This window comes from Echinops telfairi, unplaced genomic scaffold (assembly GCF_000313985.2).
Source record: "Echinops telfairi isolate 266 unplaced genomic scaffold, ASM31398v2 ScPeMD7_7457;HRSCAF=8495, whole genome shotgun sequence".
NCBI classification, from domain to species: Eukaryota; Metazoa; Chordata; class Mammalia; order Afrosoricida; family Tenrecidae; genus Echinops; species Echinops telfairi.
In genome coordinates, this window is record NW_022111357.1 from 1,962,386 (window position 1) to 1,983,036 (window position 20,651).

General features: G+C 58.3%; 1 protein-coding gene across 1 annotated transcript in view; it reads right to left on the reverse strand.

The window, feature by feature from the left end:
* Window positions 1-20,609, reverse strand: part of FOXO6 (forkhead box O6) — a 22,089-nt gene extending 1,480 nt beyond the window's left edge. Inside the window, exons 1-2 of the mRNA XM_004705269.2 lie at window positions 20,196-20,609; window positions 3-612 (exon numbers count right to left, since the gene is read on the reverse strand). Of these exons, the coding sequence (XP_004705326.1) occupies window positions 3-612; window positions 20,196-20,609 (1,024 nt within the window). The remainder of the gene's footprint in view (window positions 1-2; window positions 613-20,195) is intronic.
* Window positions 20,610-20,651: the final 42 nt, after the last annotated feature.

The window sequence follows — 20,651 nt, forward strand, 5'->3', positions numbered from 1 at the left end:
ACTGAAGTAGGCGGGCGCCCCGGCGCGGGCGCGAGGCCCGTATGCGTCCTGAGCTCCGTCCAGCAGGGCCTCCGGCAGCCCCGCGCCACTGCCATGCATGCCTAGAGGGCCTGCCAGCTCGGCCAAGCGGGGCAGCTCCCCGGGGCAACGTGCGCCCAAAGCCGGCGACAGCGCGCTCGCCGGGCTCGGGTACATGAGCGGCGACGATGGCGCCAGGGCCTCCAGGGCCTCATCGTCCTCCAACTCGGCCGCCTCCCCAAGTAAGGGGCGGCCGCCTCCGCGGAAGTCAGCCCAGGCGTCGTAGTCGTCGCTGGCGTGCGAGGCGGGGCTGGCGGCCCACTTGGCGGCGGCGGGCAAGGGCCCGGGGGCTGATGCACCTGGGGGGCTGTGGTCCGGGCTCTGCTCCGGTGCCTGCAGCTGCTTCTTCTTGCTCGCCTTGCCCTTGATGCGCAGGAACTTGGCCCCGTTGTCCATGGACACAGCGCGGCGCCGCGGGGTCTTGCCGGTCTTGCCGCCCTCGGGGTTCAGCATCCACCAGGAGCTCTTGCCGGTCCCCTCATTCTGTACGCGGATGAACCGAGTGTGGAGCGACAGGTTGTGCCGGATGGAGTTCTGTGGCCAAAGGGGGTGGGGTGGGGGTAGAAAAGTGAGAAGATAAGAGATTGGAGCAGAGTCAGACAGTGCTAATAGGGCAATGGGGTTGGGAGGCCAGAGAAAGGGGAGCAAGTGTAAGAAGGAACCCAGTAGGACAAACCTAAGGGCGCCCATTTCTTCCCAAGAACACCCCCCTTACACACACACTCACTCACTCTCTCCTCACTTTGCAGAGGATGCTGCTGAAACTTTGGGCCCAGCCAGTTCACTGAGGTCAGACTCAACTCCAGGGCTACTGGAGACCTGCTTGGATCTGCAGTAAGGGAGTGGGGACCACCCCCCTCCCCTCGGCTGCCAAGCCTGGCTAGACTGCTAGCGCCCCCCAGCAGATTATGTAAGGGCTCCGTGCTGCCGCTGCGGCTCATTTTCCCCCCGCCCCCCCCAGCCTGGCATGGCGCCAGGAGCCCGAAAACCCAGGGCTCCAGAAATCAATCTCGCGGTGACTGATTAAGCCCTGTTTAGAACTAATTGCTCTTTCGTGTGTGGGGAGAATAAATTACCTGCTTTAATTTTGTGTCTTTAAAATGCAACTGCAGGTAGAGAAGACTGTTAACCCTTTGCTGGGATGGGATGTCGGAGGGAAAACTAGATAAGCTCGGACACCCCCCTACCCCCCAAGATGGGTGTGAGACTAAGACATTTCAGAGATGAGCCTCTAGCCCACTGGAGCTGTCTTGGACCCCAAGGAAGCCTTGGGTCCCATCAAGCCCCTCAAGGGCAGTCTACGCAGTCCTGCCTTTGGGTCAGCCCACTTCCCCAGCTGTGCACTGGGTCCAGCTCGTCCTCCACTCCTGGGCCTACCCTCCCTGTGCCCTTCACGCCCTTTCCTCTAGCTGGTAGAACTGTCACAAATCTGCACTTACGGACACAACCAAGGTTTAGAGTTGACGTGGCCTTGCTCAAGGCCACACAGGCCTGTGGCTGCCCCTCACTTCTTTTCACCCACACTCCCACCCTGGGGCTTCACCTCTCCCACCCTTTTTGCCACATCCTCTTCTCAGTTTCAGCAGTGCCAGGCTCCAGAGCTCCTGGCCACCACCTGCTTGTTCAGGCTTGCCCTTAGGACAAAGGTGGTGGTGGTGGAGGGGGCGGGGCCTAGAGTAGCACTTCTGAGGGCCTCCCAACTGGTGGGCCTTACCCTCCATCAGAAGGACCCGGGTGGACTGCCTGCCTAGCTATGTGACCGTGGGCCCTTAACTCTACCGCCGCAAGGCTAAATGAAATGCTCTGAAAAGGATGGTGATGGATGCACGCACTACCTCACCAGGCTGTCAGGGCCTTATGTGACACAGTTTGTGGAGCCACATGGTGCTAGTGAGATCCCCTCAGTCTCTCAAGAAGCCCACCCCTACTGGCTCACATGTCTCTGCCTCCACCTAGTCCATGGCATGCGCTGACCCCCGGCAACTGGGAAACAGGTACTGCCCATCTCATCAGCGAGGGATGAAAGCCCGGCAGGGATGAAACTGCTCTGCAGGCCCACACCTGGCAGGCAGCCGTGCCAGCTCTCACGCCTAGTCTACCCAGCTTGTGGGCCTGCTTGTACCGCCTTAATTCAACCCACCACATGGGTTACATGGGTAACCACTGCTTTGGGTGGGCGCTCCCACCTGCTACCTTCTCCAGTGAGTCTGTCCTGCTGCCCAAGGACCCTGGCCACTCTCCCCCAGCTCCAGATACTGACCGAACTCCCAAGGGCCTCAGGCTCCCTGTCTCTGGAACTTTCTGGCCTTGCAAGGCAACACCTGGGGCTCCAAGGTACCTCCTCCCATCCTCTCTCTGCTGGGCTTCTCCTGGGAATCTGAGAGGAGGGGAGGCTGGACCCCAAGGGAGTATTAGTCCCTCAAGAAGAGCCCCTAGCCCCACTCCCGCCCCTGCACCTGGTTCCCCAGCCCCTCCTCACACCTGTGTTCCTAGGGCCTTGGGGATCTCACAGTCACCTCCTCTCCCCTGAGACTGTCTGGCTTACTGGAGGCTACACTTCCCACCTCTCCACTTCCCGCTGGAGGTCAGTTTGGCAGCATCTCTTTGTCACTGTCACCTTATTCCAGCCCAGTTCCCAGTGCTGGGGAGGAGGGGAGCAGTCCCCGTCTGTATCATCCCGGATGCTCGGATCGCTCTATCTCATGTCATCATTACCTCGAAGCCTGGACAAAACAGAGATTGTGATCCCCAAGTCAAAGTGAGGAGAGTGGGGCTCAGAGAGGTTAGGTCAGTTGCCAAGGCCATCCAGCGTGAAAAGTGGCAGAGCCAGGTAGTGATTTCCCGTTGCCCTACTGAGTCTAAGGGGCATGGCATTCTGCCAAGGAGGGGAAATGAGTCTCCCAGAATTTCCAAAGAATCTTAAGAAGCTAGGACCCAAGCTCTCCACCCCTTGTTTTCCACATAAACGATCCCTCAAGGCTGGCAGCATGGGCAGGGTTATTAGCAGCTGCTGCCAAGCTGAAATTCTGAAATTTCTTACATCTCCTACTTCCTTTGTGACATCGGGGGGTGGGGGTGGGGGGCGGATGGGGGGGCCTGCTGGCGCAGCACTGTACAGTTTCTCAATATAAAAATTAATGTTTTAAATTACCACCTAGAACACAGGCTAACAGCCTATGAAGCTGTGCCCTTGCCCTTCCAATCCCCTGCCCAATAAGGCGCCCCTGACAGCTTTAGCCCTAGCCAGAAGTTTCTGTGGGTTTGGCCTAGGGTAGGAGCTACCTAAGGTTGCCTAGGACCCTGGTGGCAAAGCAAGGCTGAGACCAAGCCTGAAGCCCCTCCCTCTCCCACTCTGAGCCTCAGATGGGAAGGCTGGTAAGGAATGGAGATGGGATGGGGACCTTTTTATTCCGTTTCACACAAAAATTCCTTGAATCCACCACAGGGGCTTCTTTGTCTTTTTTTCCTAAGTAGCAGAACTCTTGGCAAGTAGACTCTAATACAGAACTGGAGTGGGGAGGCGAGCCCTTCCCACTCAGCACCCTTCCTTATAGAACCGGAAGCACTCAGGCAGGTACTGTGGCGGCCCCACAAGCGCAGTGTCTTGCCAGGGCCCTCCCAGGCTGGGGGTTCAGAGCTGCCAAGGACCCAAGCCTCTGACTCCTGAGCCAGGCTTTGTACCAGGTGTGCACCCAGCTGTGCCCCATGAGGGAAGGCAGGCCCTGCAGCCCAGTCTGGCTCCTCAGGGCCCAGCCACCTGGCACCAATCAGCTCCCAGCCAGGAGCCAGTGGCAAATGCAAATCCTAACTCTGGTTGCCTGAAAGGCCTCCTGGGAGGCCAGAGGCCACGGAGGAGGTGAGGGCGGCAGAGAAGGGCGATGGCTCTGCCAGGCAGCGGTAACCACGGCTCCCGCCCTCTCTGGGTCGCTTAGCAACCTGCCACCACAGCCATGGCCCCAGCATGCCCGGGCTCCCTGGGTGCCTAGAGCAGGACTCAGCTTCTGGGGCCTCTGGCTTCCTCATGGCTATATTCAGGCTTGGTGCTGGTTCCCAGAGAAAGGAGGAGCTCCCAGCTTCGTGGGCAGAGAGGAAGGGCACTGGGTTACATCGTGTACCCACCTGACTCACCCTCAGAATCTGGCGTGGGCCACCAGCCCCTCGGGCCTTGGTCACCAGGGAGAAGAGGCTGGCACAGGGCACTAGATCTAGATGCCAGTTTTGTCTCCAACACCCATGAGCTGTGCAAGCCTGGGGCAAGATGCTCAGAACCTCTTTCCTCCATCTGCTCCCACCCTCGACTCCCAGAAGTCCTCCACACAGTAGCCAGAGAGGGGCTTTTCAATACCTTGGATCATCTCCAGCCCCCCCACCCCCAGCTCACTCAGAGTAAAGGCAGACACTGTGCCATAGACCACAAGACTCTCCAGGTCCTGGGACTGCTCTCCGAGGGCCCTCCTTATAGGCCTGCGAACCTTCCCACTCCCACTTCAGGCCTTCCAAGCGGGCAACAGCTCGTCAGATCCCCACACACACTTATCTCCTACAAGGCTTTGCTCTTGTGTCCCCATTTGTAAAGCTCATACCCTCTAAAATCACTCCTCTGCCCTGGCATTTCTGGGCCCTGTTTAGCCTGCTCCATGGGAGTCCCCATGGCCAAGTGGGTTAAGCACTGGGCTGCCAACCGAGAGGCTGGCAGTTCAACCCCACCAGCTGCTAGCTTGAGGCAGTCTGTTCCTCTACAGATTTAGCCTTGAAAACCCAGAGGGGGCAGTTCTACTCTGGCCTATAGGGCTGCTGGGAGCTGGAATTGACTTGACAGGAGTAGGTTTTAGATTTGGTCTTAGCCTGTGTGAAAGCAATAATCACTTTCTAAGTTGAAATACAATTCCCTTCTAGGTGTTCTGTTCATGGCCTGGCTTCCATTAGACTAGCAGTCTCCTGAAAGTGGGACTGTCGGTATGTTTGTACTGTACCTCAGGTGCTGGGTACATTAAAAACAGTGACTGTTGAATGGATTCCCACACCTGGAGACCCTGTGCGCTGCATACAGTTTTCTGCAGTCCCTCTCCCGGTCTCTCTGGGTATACTCACACCAACCACAGATCGTGAGCTCAACCACTCAGTGCGGTGAAGTCCAAGCCCACTCATAGTGACACCCCCCATCCCCCACCCCGGTGCATTCCCAGACCTAATTGTTGACTGGGAGGAGAAAAGCCCAGTCTTTCTCGGGGAGCTGCTGGTGAAAACCCGTGTTTGTCAAGTGAATTAACAAGTGAAAGAATGAGTGAAAGAGAGGAAGTGAAAAAGAAAGGCGGGAGGGAGGGGAGGAGAACTGCTGTGAGGGGAGGCAGGAGGAAAGGGCCCCTCCTGTGGGGCAGGGGGAATGGAAGGGGACACGTGTGGGGGGGGCAGCTGGCACACAGTAGGAGCTTCTCCACGCTGGGTGGCAAGCAGAGGACACAAAGGAAATGCATGTGAGTGTAGACCACTCAGATCAGTGTGGTATCAGCAGGGTCCCCAGAAAGAACTTGAGAGGGGAGTTAAGGCTTCTGAGGGAAGCAAAGAAGGGCTGCCAGGGGAAAAGTACAGCTGCTCACCCAAACTGTGCCCCTCCCACCCCCCAGCTCCCACCAGCCTACTTCCTCCTGCTCCTCAGACAGGCCTGGCCAATCCAGCACTGCCCACTCAACCAGGAGCCCTGGGCCCTCCCGACCTGTACTACCTGGGCTGGACGCCACTCCAAGAGCCCCAGCAGGGACAGACTCACTGTCCTTGCCGATGGTGCCTCCCTGGTGGACAGGCTCTGATCCATTTGGTGGCGGCAGCTCATCTATCCAGCAGGACACCCTCATCTATTCCCGGGACACCCTTCGCCCACGAGCGGTAATGCATTCATCTGACAGCACCACCCCATTTATCCAGCACACCAGTCCCATTTATCCAGCAGGTACAACCTCATTTGCTAACAGCACTCCATTCAGCTGACGGGCCCCCTCATTTATCCCCGCAGGACACCCTCATTTATCCTCAGAGCCGAGCCTCTCCTTCCTCCTGTGATGTGGCGTGTGCTCTCTGATGGGGCAGCCGACCGGTACAGCAGGGCGTCATTGCTCCTACAGGCACGCAGCACCCTCCCTGACAGTGCAACCTCATCGATCTAATACTGCTGCCTCACCTTTCCTCCAAGTCCCACCTCATTCCCCGGCTTTGCAGCCTCGTTTATCTTCCAGTACAACCTCATTCTCCTCCCAGTACAGCTTCATCCGCTGGCGATGGCAACCTCACCCAATCTTCCACCTCCAGCCAGGGCCCACCAGATCTCCAGATGGGGTAGGGGTGAAGAGGAGAGGGGGTTCCCCCAGCACTGGTCCCTATGGCTATGCCTAACCCCTGGCCCAGGCCCAGAAAGGGCCACAGAGGTGGAGTTCTAGATGGATTGACTTGGCCAACGTTCCGCCATTGTTTCAGTATGCAGCCCATCCCTGGCTGTGACCAGGTCCTCAGAATGGACTCAGGGACATGGGCTCACACACTGTGTCTTCTTGCCTTGTGGTCCTGGGCTGGGGGTTACCCTTTCTGGGGCACAATCAGTAGTGTGCTAGTCAATATTAATAACCAGCTCCCCCACCATAGGTCAGGGTGGTGGTAGTGGAATCCACTGGCATCAATCAATTCTGCCTCATAGTGAGTCAGGCCAAGACCACACACCTTTAGAAGGGAAGACAACTGCATCTTTCCCCGTCAGAGAGGCTGGTAGGTTTGAACTACCAGCCTTGAACTTAACAGCCTGTAAGGCAGTAAATTATTTCATCTGCTCCCTGGGCTGTAGCCTTTGTTACTCCCACCAAGCAAGCTTCATTTTTCTGATGGATCTGGGTAAGAAGGTAGAAAGTACAGATTGTGTTATATGATTCAGTTGTAATTGTTACAGGGTTGTGCTTGCCATCCTGCTGAGTATAAAATCTGGCATCTCAGAAGCAGGAGGGGGGATATCTCACTACCAGTAAGAGAGAAGTGGCAGGAGTGGAGGGCATCCTGTGGATCTCGAGATCCATGTGTGTTGCCACTCCTCAAATCAGCAGACAGCTTTGGCAGCAGAACCGGGAGCCCAGGCATGAGCATGAGCAATAGACTTCCCAGCCCATAGAACAACTATGCTAAGTGCTTTGGGGCAGGAGGCTGGCATGTAGAGTGGGGTGCCTCTAGGCACTTAAATGGAGGAGCTGGGTTGGCTGACAGTGAGAGCTGGAGCTGAGAGCTTTCAGGTTGAGGTTTACAATGGAGTGGCATGCCCTTTAGGCATTTATTGGCAGCCCTAAAAGAGCTGCTGGACATTGCAGACACTCCATTGTAAATGGACTCAATAGCAGTTGAGTTTGGTTTCGAGTTTGAAGCCAGGCACAAGTGAGGCCAAGAGGTTGAGGGCCAGCGAGAGGCCTGCCTGTGGGCACTGAAGAGAAGGAAACTATCCCGATGGAACAACTATATCTTTGGCACTTATCACTTGAATTGCAGCCTATTAACTTCCCTAATAAGCCCTATAATCATGAGCACCGTCTGTGAGGTCTGTGTAGCCACTGCACTGAATTATCCAAGGACAGTCGGTGACAAAATCAGTGAGGTTGGAAGGTGGAGGCAGGTCTGACCTCTGCTTGTGGCAGCCAGTCTCGGGAGCTGGAGGAGGTCAAATGTGGTCCCAATGCCGCCATTCTTCTTACAACCGACGGTAGGTAATGCCTAACCCACAGCACCGCCACGGCTAATCAGTAGCCCTTGCTGATGTCTGTGGTGGAGCCAGGCCCACTGTGGCTGATTTCAAGCTGCCTGCATGACATCACTGGCTGCAGAACTGCACACTCTGCTCTCATGGTGCGCAAGCTGCCTTCCGCATAGACCCTGGCATGGGTCTCAAATAGGCGGGAGAGGGCGTCACTGAGCATAGGTTCTTTTACTCTGATAACTGCCCTGCAAGCAGGTACCTGGGAAATGGAGCGCTGACTTTGCTGAGACCATGCAGGTGGGAAGTGGTGGGGCCGGGTCTGGATCCCAGGGCTAGTAGGCTTTTTCCAAAATGCCATGGAGGCTGGAGCCATGCTGCCTTGCGGTCCACCCCAGTGGCCTTCTCTGCCTTGGTTCTCAAGCCCCAAGTTGTCCTGGCTATCGTCAGAGACGAGATGCCCCCCACCCCCACTCCTGGCTACCTTTTGGGCTCCTTGGCACCTGGGAGTTTTGTGGGGCCGCGCAAGTTCAGTCTTGGGTCCACCCATCCAAGCCCAGGCCGAGTGTGAACACATCTGCAGGGCTATGCCCAGAGCTCTGGTGCTCCTCCATGATTCCCAGCCCCTTCGTCCTGCCTCTCTTCCTCCCTCAAGAGCAGGGGTTGAAGCCCCAACTTCTGCCACGAGACCTCTGGCTTCTCCTAAAAAGGGGGCAGCGGTCCCAACAGCCACAGGGAAGAATGGGGTCTGGATGAACCCTGCAGTCCTCTATGGCAAGAATCTCATTCCCTCCCTGTCTCCACGGCCATCATTTGTCCTTCCCTGAAGCCCACTCTGGGGCCCCAGCCTGAGCCAGGTGTGTGTGCTTGCCTTACATAGAGCCACAGTCTCTGCTGATGCCTGGGGTGAGATGGGCGTGCTCTGAGCTGGCAGGATCCCTGGCAGAGAGCAGGCAAAGCCTCGCTACAGTGGGGACAGCGGAGCAGGGGGTGGGGGCCTAAGGGCCACAGAAGGGACACAAATAAGTGGGTTTGGGCTTGAGCAGTAAGTAGACACGGGCAGCCACGGGTCAGTAGAACAAAAGGTCCAAAGTAACATGTGAGGTCAAGGGGCAAACCCTAGCACATGCCCCATCCCCCAGAGAGGGCAGAGTCCACACACCCGGTCTGGGCAGCAGACAAACCAGCAGCTGAGGACTAAGCTCACCCTACTCAAAAGTCTGCAGCTTCTCCCTGGTGGCCCAGGAGCCTGGGTCTGACTCCAGATGGGCACTCGAGTGTCCTCTGATGTCCCAGCCTTTTCATCCCAGAGGTCTCACACCTCCATGCCTTTGCCCATCTGTTCCCTCCACTGCCCTCCTGCTTCTGCTGGCCAATTAGGTTTTGCACTTTCTTGAAGAAGAATTCTAGGCACCTCCCTTGTGTCCCCTATGACCCACCTCAGTGCTACCCCAAAGAGGTAACTTGACCCTCATACTATATAGTACAATTGGGCATGACTTGGCCTCCCCGCCTGAACGTGAGATGCACAGGGGACAATCCTGGGCCCCTGAAAGTGAATGCACAGAGTGGAGCCCACGGCAACCAAGAAGCCCTGAAGTCTGCCCATGCTGGGCCCTTGTGGATCTACTCCAGGCCTGCCCACTCCCGACCTACCTGAACATCCTCCTCCCCCAGCACCTCCTCATCCTCAGGACTCAGCAAAGCCAAGCCAGGGATGAACTGCCATCGACTGAATTCCACCCCACAGGTCATGCACCGTGCTGGCTACTCAACCACTGTCACCCTACTGTATCTCTGTGACAACTCTCTGGACTGCCTTATCATCCCCCATTTATAGGCAAAAAGTGGAGACCTTGAGAGACAGATTGAGTTGCTCAACTATGGAGAATTTGCACCCAGATCCCTTGCTGTGGAGATTTCCTCTGAGCAGGAGGACGAAGGGGCTGAGGCCACGCAGAGCCTCTAGGGTAGACCCCCTGCCCCCCCGAGGGTGGAGAGGACTGCCCACGGGGCTCAGCAACCTTGCCCCTGGCCCCTTCCTCCACCAGAATCACCAGAGATCCCAGAAGCCATCAGCCGCCAGCCCTCTCCTGTCTCCCCACAGTTGGTGCCTGCCCCACGCCCCTGCCCCAGGCCCTGGGAGCAGCTGTGGTGACCTCATCCAGCCCTGCCCCAGGCGGCTCTGGGGAGGGCCAGCAGCTGTGCCCCAGCCCTGCAGGCTGGCTCCAGGGGGGAGAGAAGGAGGAGTGGGCACGGTGCCAAGAAAACCATCTGCTCTCCCAGGGGCAAGGCCACCCGCACAGACACTGGTCTCACCCCCCGGGGGCTGCCCTTGGCCCTCTGTCCCTATGCCAGGGTGCTCCAGAGCCAGGGGGCAGCCCACCCAGACCGGAGCACCAGCCCTCATCTGCCATCTGTCTTCCCCTGGAGACAGCGAGGTCCTTGCAGGACACTGTTGGAGCACCATGAGTGTCCAGAGAGAGTGAACAAGTGCTCGGGATATGCTGCAGGGGCAGGGGGCAGAGGCCTGCCCCAGCCCTCCAGGCCCGGCTACGAGCCCACAAAGGCCTCTGGGGAGCCTCCAGGCCTACACATCTGCTCAGCTGGCAGGTGCCTCTGGCAGAGGGCAAGCCCCTTCCCCCAAGGCCCCAGCTCAGGTTACAAGAGGAGGGAGGCCAGCTGAGGACAGGGAGAGGGAGATGGGAGGGGGAGGGGGAAGAGAGGAGCAGGCAGTACAGCTTCCCAGAAGGAAGTGGGGAGAACTCAGATCTCTCGATGGGATTCCAAGTCGGAGAGGGAGGAGCTTGGCCCAAGGTCACAGCACCTACCAGAGGGGCAAAGAGAAGTGGGCATCCTGGGCAGGCAGCTCTGGATGCAAGATTGACCGACCCTGAGCAAGTAAGTCACTGTCTTCACCCATCGTAGCTAATCCCAAAAGGGCCCATTTGGGTTCCCCAGGCAGGCTCTGGTGGCCTGGAGGAGTAGAGGAAGCTTGGACACGCTGAATAGCTGACACCCAGGGATGAGGGCAGGAGCCCTGGTGGTATAGTGGCTAAGCATTGGGCCACTAACTGCAAGGTCAGCAGTTCGAAACCACCAGTCACTCCAAGGGAGAAAGACAGGGATTTTTCTCCTCCATAAAGAGTTACAGTCTCTGGAAACTCACAGGGCAGTTCTACCCTGCCCTACAGGGTCACTACGAGTCAGCACTGACTCTATGGCAGTGAGAGGAATGAGGGACCCACAAAAACCAAACCTAACTTACTGCCATCAAGTCAATTCTACTGACCACGCCACCAGGGCTCCTAGGGATGGGAGGGGGCATTACAGCTACGCACACACCTCACCTACACCTATATTCTGAGTCTCCTAGAGGTCAGGATTAGAAACCCTGCACTGAATGGGGTGGTGGTGGAGTGGGGATGGTTCCTTCCCCCAAGCAACGAATAAACAGTCATGACACCTGGCAAGCGCTTCTGGGGACCTGATATGTATCTCTCCCCAAAATCTTGGACCTGGGTCCTATTACCATCCCATTTTGTAGAGGAGGGTCAGTTAGCCCAGGCCACACAGGGTGAGCAGCAAAGGTAGTATCCATTCCTCCCATTTGCCTTGGGTTCCTAACTTCACTATCTGTTCACCTGGGGGCGGGGTGTCTCATCTCAACACTCAAGAGTGCTGAAGGACACCTGGGGAAGAAAGGGGGGGCTTGGCGCTGGACCTCCACCCTATCTTGAGCTTATCTTCTCTCTGGGGCCCAGGCCACCGACAGTGCTCATTGGGCACCTTCCCCCAGGGGGTTGGAGTTCCCACAGAGCAAAGCTTGGCATTCTAGGCCTCGGACCTGCAGGGCCCTGCTTGCTCTTCCAGCCTCAGCCCCTCCAGGCTCTGGCCTGCACAGCCCCCAGGAAGCTCCCTAAAAGCGCCTCCAGGCTCTGCCTGAAGGTTCTCCCTCACCTCCAAGCACCCACCGCTCATTATCTAGCCTCCCAGTGTAACCGTGAGCAGTTTTTAAGCCTGAATCGGAATGGGGTGTCCTTGTGGCATTCCTGGCATGAGCTGTGGCACACAAGGTCAGGAAGCCAGGCTGGCTTTTTTCCAGGCAGCACTATGTGCCGCGCAGTCCGGGGGCCACCGGCCAATTCTTGGGGAAATGTCCACTACCTTTTCATTGCATTGTACCAGAAGCTTTGCAAAGCCCCCTGGTAGGTGCCTAATGGTTGCAGCCCTAGATTAAAGTGAATTGCCATCAGCCCCAGGACTGCTGATCAAGGGGGCATCAAACTGGCCCAGCCCTGTCTGTCCTCAGGGCCCCATTGGCAGGGGGTAGCCAGGGACCACCGCAGAAGGCTGGACCCTGTGGGGCCACACTACGAGGAGGAGGGATGGGGTGGAGGGGAGGTAGTATTTGGTGGGCATTATGGGCAAAGAGTAGCTTGGTTAGGGGAACCTAACCAGAGCACTAGACTTGGCTAGTAGCCCGATACTATACTGCACTCACTGCCATGGAGATGATTCTAACTCATAGTAACCCTACAGAACAAGGCAGAATTGCCCCCTGTGACGTTCTCTCTCAACAGGAGTAGAAAGCCTCGTCTTTCTCCTATGTAGTGCCTGGTGGAATTGCTGACCTTATGTCTCGTCTTGGTTTGCTCATGCAACAGTAGCTGTGTCCCAGGGTTGATGTGACGACTCAAGGCTAAGTAAAAGCAGGGGTGTTCGGCAGGTGCGAGCCCAAGCTGGAATCATTCAGTGGCTACAGCAAGGGCCACACATTGGGAGAGGGGAGAGATGTGGTCGGTGGGTGGTGACTGGGGGCGGAGAGGCGAGACCTTGAGTGGGTCACTCCTGGGCCCCAGGACTGGCTGCTAGGGGAAGAGCAGTAGGCAGTATACCTGCTCCTCTGTCTCTTCCACCAGATGGGAGCTCGTGGAGCACAGGGGCTGTGGCTGTTCATTTTCATACCATTCTAGAGAGGCCAGTTCTGGGATTTCTGTGGCAAGTTGGTCAGCCCTGCTGCAGGCTCCTCTCTCCACCCAGGTCCTAGCCAAGGGGATTCCTAACTACTGGGGGGGAGGAGGGTATACATTCACATGCATTTAAGGTGGTGGCTCAGCCCCTTAGAACTAACTGCATGGGGATCGGGTGTCATATCTCTGGGAGGACCAAAAAAGGGGTGAGACAGAGAAGGGGAGCTCAAACTGCACAGGCTGCTTGGAGAGGGAGCTGGTGCATGCTGAGAGGAACAACAAGGATCGGAGGCTGGCAAGTGGGAAGCCCAGGCGCTAAGATCTAAGGCAGGGGTCCTCACACTTTTTAAACAAGGGGCCAGTTCACTGTCCCTCAGACCGGTTGGAGGGCCAGACTGAGTTAAAAAAAAAACTATGAGCAAATTCCTATGCACACTGCACGTATCTTATTTTGAAGTAAAAAAAAACAAACGAGGCAAAAGCACCCGGCGGGCCGGATAAATGTCCTTGGTGGGCCGCATATGGCCTGCAGGCCATAGTTTGAGGACGCCTGATCTAAGGCATCACAGTCGAATCTAAGCCTTCACCTGGCCTACCTGGTAATGCACAGACTCTGGAGCCCACTGGCTGAGAGCTTGCTAGAGAGGGTCTAAGGTAGCAGTTCTCAACCAGTGGGTCACATCCCCTTTGGGGGTTGAATGACCCTTTCACAGGGGTTGCCCGATTCATAACAGTAGCAAAATGCTTATGAAGAAGCAACGAAAACAATGTTATGGTTGGGGGGGTCACCACAACATAAGGAACTTTATGAAAGGGTCGAGGCATTAGGAAGGTGGAGAACCACTGGTCTCAGGGAACTGCAAACGGGTATGACTGAAGAGCTAAGACCTAGGCAAGACTGACTGTCAGCCAGGTTTCCCAACAACTCCAGATTCGGGCAGGGACGCTCAGGGCGGTGTGCCGAGTTCCGGAATCACGCAGGTCTTTGTTCAAACCACTCAAGCATGGCCTGAGTGTGGAGGACGATCCCAAGGGATGGAGCAGAAATCGGTGGCTTGAGACAGAAAAGCAATGCCAGTGAGCTGGGAACTCCAGCAAAAGTGGGACTCAAGAGTGGCCTGAGTTCCGGGGCAGCCTGGACTGTGGGAGGGAGGTCAGGCCTGGAAGGGACTAGGAGAGGGTCCAGAATCCAAACAGAGCAGTTGGGTGTAACTGGCTCCCCAGGGAGAGAAACTGAGGAGTCCCCAAGGGCTCTTCAGTAGGAGAGTGCCTTGGGGTGGAAGGGCTGGCTGGCTGGGTGGGGGCTGGGATAGCACTGGCCTTGGGAGATGGAGGCACGTGAGGAAACAGAATTGCTTCTGGAATCTAGCTTCTGCTGGCTCCAGCTAGGATGCCTGCCAAGTGAGAGCTTTGTGGGCCTCCAGTTTTTCAACTGCAAAATGGGGTTATTAACACATTTCCGGCAGGACCCAGGGAGGATGAAATGAGAAAATTCACATGAAGCGCCTCACAACTGCCTCACACCCAGACCCTCCTTCCTCTTCCCCAGGGAGGCAAGCCCCGTGGAGACCAGAAAGGTTTCTCCACAAAGAGGGAGGCCCTGGGGTAGGGGGGCAGGGTGTGGGAGGCCCCTCCCCCACACACCACCTGGCCCCCTCCCACCTCCACATATGGGTTGGGGGGTGGGGAAAGGCAGCAAACAGCCAAACCCTCCCAAACAGGAGTTGGTTTCCATGGTAACCAGGGTGCCAGGAAAGGGGGTGGGGGTTAGCTCCAGATCCAGCTGTCCCCCAAGCACCCTACCCGGCCCCAGAGCCTCAGCTAGTGCCCACCCCACACCCTGAACCCCCATCTGTCTGCTCTGGGGACCAGCTGGGGCTGCCACGAACGCTGCCTTTGTGGTGCTCACAGTGTCTGGCCCCTGGGTACTCCCAAGGTCAGGGTGAGTAACTGCAAGCAGGAGTCCCTCGGTCTACTCCATCCACACCTGTACTCGCACACTTCCACTTCGAGAGGCAGTCTCCAGACAGCACGGGCCCTCTGTCCCAAGGAGCCCCTCGTGGCTCCTGGAAACAGGCAGTTTGTAAGTCACAGCCCCCAAAGGACCAGTGACCCAGTTAAGGACCTTTGGGTACAGTGGAGAAGTCTGATGCCCTGAGTGGAAGAGAGCTTTACTCCAGCCCTCCTTGGATCCCCCCATGTCGGCCCTTATCCACCCAGGTCTCCACAGCTCCCTAGGACCCCAAAGACTGACAATAGAATGGGCTGTCCCAGGAGCTGGGTGCTCCCTTCTCTGGGAGTCAGTGGTAAGGCACTCAGCTGGAGGAAGAAGCATGGAAGGGGTGCTGGGCTCGCCAGTTCCCTAGAGACAGGAAACCACTTGGAGGGCGGAGGGAGATGTCTAGGCAGGTGCCTCTCCTATTTCCCAAGTACCCACCCCAGGTTGGAAGGCAGGCCCACAAGCTGCTGGTGAGGGGGTTGCAGGGTGCAGGAGTCTGGACACCCCCTGCAATAGCTAATGCACCTATTTCCCAGAGGGCCACATCCACAGGAACATGACCACCCTTGTCACACCTCACAAGACTCAGAGGACTGCCACAGTGCCAAGAGGTCACTGTCACCAGCTGCCACTTGAAGAGTGACAAGCAAGGAAAGCAGCTAGCAGCGGGGGTTCAATTCCCTGGTATGTGACCTCAGGACACACTTCCTCTCTCAGGTCAGGTTCCTGACTTGAGAACACGGATGTCAGGGCCCATCTTGCAGGTGGTGAGTGGGGTTTTATGGGAGGTGCACCTGGCTGGGGCTGGAATGGGTGCCCCCTCAGGCTGTCCCTAGGAGCCTTTCACTCCTCCCCACCCTCCAGCAGAACCCCTGCAGCTCCTCAACCTCCCTTTGGCGGCAGTCAGCTTCTGTGCTCAGGACAGAGGCTGGAACCTTCCTTCCGGTCTTGCAGAGAGGGGTACCCGACCTGCAGCAATTGGGGGCTGGGAAGCTGATGAACTTTCGAACCCGCAAACAACCCCCCACCTCCCACCCCACCCCGCGCGCCGTTCATTACCTTAACGCGAGTTAAAAATAACCGTCTCATCTTTTTAGTCTGTCTGCAATTACCGCCTGGCACGGCGCTGCCCGCCATCGTCCCGCTGGAGCGGCGCCAGGTGGCAGGCGGGGCCCTCACCCTGTCTGTCGGTCTGTCTGCCTCCAGTCCCCCCCCCCCACCTCTTCCCCCGCGGTGCAGCCACTCCAGGGGCCTCCTGGCAGCCGCCTCTGGGGCTCCCCAAGTTGCGGGGGAGGGGGCTGGAATCTAGGAGCTGGTGGTGGCAGGAGGTCCACGGGGAGCTGAGGACTGGGGTGGGGGCGCCAGAGCACGGCGGCGGGGGAGGGGCGCCGGGAGGCCCGGGAAGCCGGAAGGGCCCTCAGCGCGCCAGCGCTCGTGGGTGGGTGTGAGCAGGTGGCCGTGGGAGTCTGCCGGGCGTGCCAGCAACTGTGCCAGGAGAGGCTGGCACGGGCTCGTGCCCAGGAGGCGGGCAGCTGCCAGCCCCCAGCTCGTGCAGTAAAGGGGGTGAGGACACTCCCCCCACCATCCCAGGGCTCAAACCGCCTCCTCCCACACCCCCAGCAGCCCCTGGGGCTGGGGATCCCCGTAGGACAAAGGAGAAAGTACGGAGCCCCGTTGGAGCAGTCTGAGTGGAAGCAGGTAGGGAGACCCCCTTATACGCACACCCAACATTCACTGGGGCTGTAGTCAGGCACTCCTCTGGGCCTCTGGGCCGGGGCCCCTCTCCTCTAGCCCCTACCCCACTGGGAACTTCAGGCCTGCAGGAGAAGCACCAGCACCACCCTACCCTGCCTCACTCTCAAGAACCTGGCTGCTCTCCCTCGAAGGGAAGTCCCCATCCACTGACCCTCCACCCCCACCCAGCCTGGGGACACGAGTGGGAGGTGCCCCGAGCTCCCAGTGGACTGGCAGCCAGGAAACACAGATGCAGGCAGAACCCCACCAGGGGGCACAGTGTGAAGCCCACCGGTCTCAGATCAGCCTGGGAGGCTTCCTGAAGGAGTCCAAGCCTCAGAAAGGTGGGTCTGCAGCATCTGAGAGAAAGTGGGAGGCCCGACCCAGACAACCATACTCTGAGACTTGCAGGAGGGAGCTGGGGGAGCTCCTGTCCAGGCCTGGCAGCTCCTGCCACCTCCCACCCCAACCGCCCCACCCCCAGGGACACCACCAGCCTCTCTGGCAGCAAGCCAGTCACAACCTAGTGGCTCCCTAAGTCTCAGGCGATTTGGGGATCCTTTGCATGCCAGGGGCTAGCCTTCACTTCCTCTCTCACAGACGGAACCCAGGGCACGACCAAGCATTTTAGCCTTTCCTGGGCTGGCTCATTCTATCTTGCCCATATCACCTCCCTGCCAGCCTGCCCACCTGGCACATCCAAACTGCCCCCAAATGCAGCCAGCAATTTCCACCTCCCTGCCGGACATGTGTAGTCAGCAATCTTTGGAAGACTCCCCCAAATTCTCGCCTCCCCAGTAAAGGACCGGATCAAATGTCACTTTCTCCAGAGGACATCTCTGTCCCCTAGGGCATCAAGCCTGCCCCCACCCCCACCCCCACCATGCCAGCCCTTCTTAGCTGTGAAACATGGGGTCTTGGTGAGCACTGGGCACGTGAAGGTAGGCCAACACCTTCCCCATGGCTCCTCATCCTTACTCACCCCAGGGACTCAAGGATGACACATTGGGAGAGGGCAGGAGCGTGGAGCACTGGGCCCTGGCCTCAACCCTGACACCCCTCTGCCAGTCTGAGGTTGGTGGGGAGTTGGGGTGGCCTCTCCACTGGTCCCTGAAGGTTAGCAGGGAATAGGGAGCAGAACATGGGCATGGGCAGCCCCCGGAATGAGAGGAGAGAGGCTTCCCAGGGAGCCTGGGTGGATGGAATAAGGGGAAGTGAAGATCCCCCTCCAGTGCCTGGGTGGTCTGTGTCAGAACCTAGGTCAGGAGCCCAAGCCTTAGGCTACGCTACCCTCTCCAGTGCCCCAGGCCAGGGCTAAGCCCGCCAGGGCGCCTTCCTCCCAGAGCCCAGGCGCAGAGAGGGCCAGTGCGTCCCCAACAACATGGTGCAGTGGAAGCTGCATCCAACGGGCAGGCAGCAGACCTGGGCCTGCATCCAGGGCCTGCTGCTCACTGATGACCTAAGAGTAGTCCCATCTCTTTCCAGGCCTCAGTCTCCCAGTCCGAGAAATGAACTCATGAGACTCCGGTCTCTCCAACCACATTCCCAGCGCTGCCAGGATTTAGAACACCTTCAATGTCCTCCCCTGCCAGCCCCCAGCTGCTAGGAGGACACTGTGCCCCGGGCTCTCTGGAGCATCTAGATAATCAAGGAAGGGCGCCTGGGGCGCTGGATGGAGCCACACCTGGGTTGGAGTGCAGCTTTCCCATTGACTGTGTGACCTCGGGCAGTTCACTCTTCCATTCTGAGCCTCAGTGTCCTCCTCTGTAAATGGGGATAGTAAAACCCATCTTGAGGACCTCGAAGACATCAAAGGAGACGTGAAAAGGCACCTGGCACAGAGCTTGGCTGCAAGACTCAAATGAACTGCTGTTCTCTCCCCATCCCCATCCTCCTCAACAAGCCCCAGCTGTAGTTCCACCTCCTACAGGAAGCCCTCCTGACCAACTCTAGTCCACAGACCTCTCCTTGCCTCAGTAGCCTCTGTGCCACCCACAAAACACAAACACCATTTCTTGTCTACAGCCACAGCACAAGCCTCCCCATGGTCACTCTTCTTTTTTTGGCTAGACATGCAGTGGGGTCCTTGGTGCCAGGCTCTGTGATGGGTGTTTCAGGCCCAGAAAGGGCCTGACACTGGCCCCTGCCCTTGCCTTCCAAAGGGGGGTGTGGACAGAAATGAGCCAGAACAGAAACGGCTAAGAATCAAGGCAGGCAGAGAGGGCCAAGGAAGGGGCAGTCCTAAGCTAGCTAAAAAGGGTTCTGGAAGACTTCCTGGAGGAGGCATCTGCTTACAGACAGGAGCTATATCTATAGGGAGAGGTGGGTGGTGAGACAAGTCAAGTGGAGCGGGAAGGGCGGTGGGAGCAAAGCCCAAGGGCAGGGCACACCAGCGAGGAATGCTCTAGTGGGGATTGAGCCCAAAGGGACTGCAGAGAGGATGGGGAAGGAGATTCCCATCTGCTTCTGCACCCTGTGCCCCTCACCCCAACAGTGGCTCACTACTGAGATAGAGAAGCTGCCAGTGTGTGGCCTGAGAGTCTTGGGCTCCCAGGTCAGGACACATGACCCTACACTGCAGCCACTGGGCATCTTGAACTGCCCACCTGCACATGCCTCCTCCACCCTCACCCCCACAATTACACCTCCTGGCTCTGGCTCTGACCCTGACTGCTCTGACCACCTGGCACATGCCATGCCTCACTCAGAAAGACCCCTTCCCCCAGAGAGAGCCTGGCACTCACTCTGAGCTCGCCCCCTAGGAACAGCCCCTCTGACCTCTCCTGCAAAGGCACAGACTATACCCATGCCCCCAAGGAATTGACCGGCACACAGGAGGAGCTGGGTCTGGAGGCCACAACTCTTTCAAGATGGCTCCCCCCTTCCCACTGCTGGCACGGCGGCCTCCCAGGGGCTCCCCTGCCCCTCCCCCACCCTAAATGCATCTGGGCTCAGAAAGCCAGGATAAGTGGGAGACATGCAGTCTAGGGTGGGCAGGGCCAGTTCACCAGCCCACAGGCACCCTGCCCTCAGACCAGCAGGGGTCACCACCAACACCTTCATGCTGATCCAAATTGGGGGTGGGGGGTGGGGGTGGAAAGAGCTGCCCCGTGGAGAACTCAGAGCTTTCCAGGTCAGCTGACAGAGTTCCCCTGACTCCAGGTAGGCTGATGCCGGCCCTAAGGTGAACACCCAATGCCATGGGAAGAGCTATGGGTCCCCGGTTGCACTCCACATCCTCAGGGGAGCTCCAGGGAGTGCAGCGGGAAGGATTGGAGTGGGAGGCGGGGAGAACGCAGCATTGGCCCCAAGCCTTTACTCTTGCTCTTTAAGGGGGTGCTCTAGTGGCGAGGGTAAAACAAGAGTAACACAAAGCCAACGAGAGGAGGCTGATGGGGACCCCACGATATTCCTTAGCTGTGCCCTCAAGGGCAGGGTGGGTGTTACCCAACTAGAATCCCTCCAGGGAGCCTGAAAGTAGCAAGCCCTTGTTGCCCCCAGCAGACATCCCAGCCCGCAGCCAGGACACGCACACACACCGTTCACATCCCATCCGTCCAACGCTGGCCCCCAGCCATGGGCGGGCACTCTGGCCTCTGGTGGCGCCCCAGAGGGCTACCCGGCCGCCTACCTTGTGCCTAGGCGCACCCAGACAGTATCCCCAGTTTCCCCCGCCCCAGCCGGGTGTCCCCACCTTCCAGCCAGCCGAGCTGTTGCTGTCGCCTTTATCCTTGAAGTAGGGCACGTAGCGGACCATCCAGTCGTAGATCTGAGAGAGCGTGAGCCGCTTGTCCGGCGCGCTCTCGATGGCTTTGGTGATGAGGTCGGCGTAGGACAGGTTTCCCCACGCGTTCCGCCGCGAGCTCTTCGCTTTCCGCAGCTGTCCGACCTCTGCGCCCAGGGGCTGCGCCGGGGCCATCGCCGGGGCCGTCGCCCGACGCTCTGGCCCGCAGTCCTCGGCGCACTCAGCCACCCCTGCACCCAGAGCTCCGTCCTCGTCGCCGGCCAAGTCGGGCTGCGGCAGGGGCCAGGTACAAGAGCGCGGCCGGCTCTGCGGCGCGAAGTCCGGGTCCACGTCCACCTGATGCGCTCGCAGCTTCGCAGCCATGGTCCCGCCGGTCTCCAGCAAGGCGGGGAGGGAAGCTCCTCG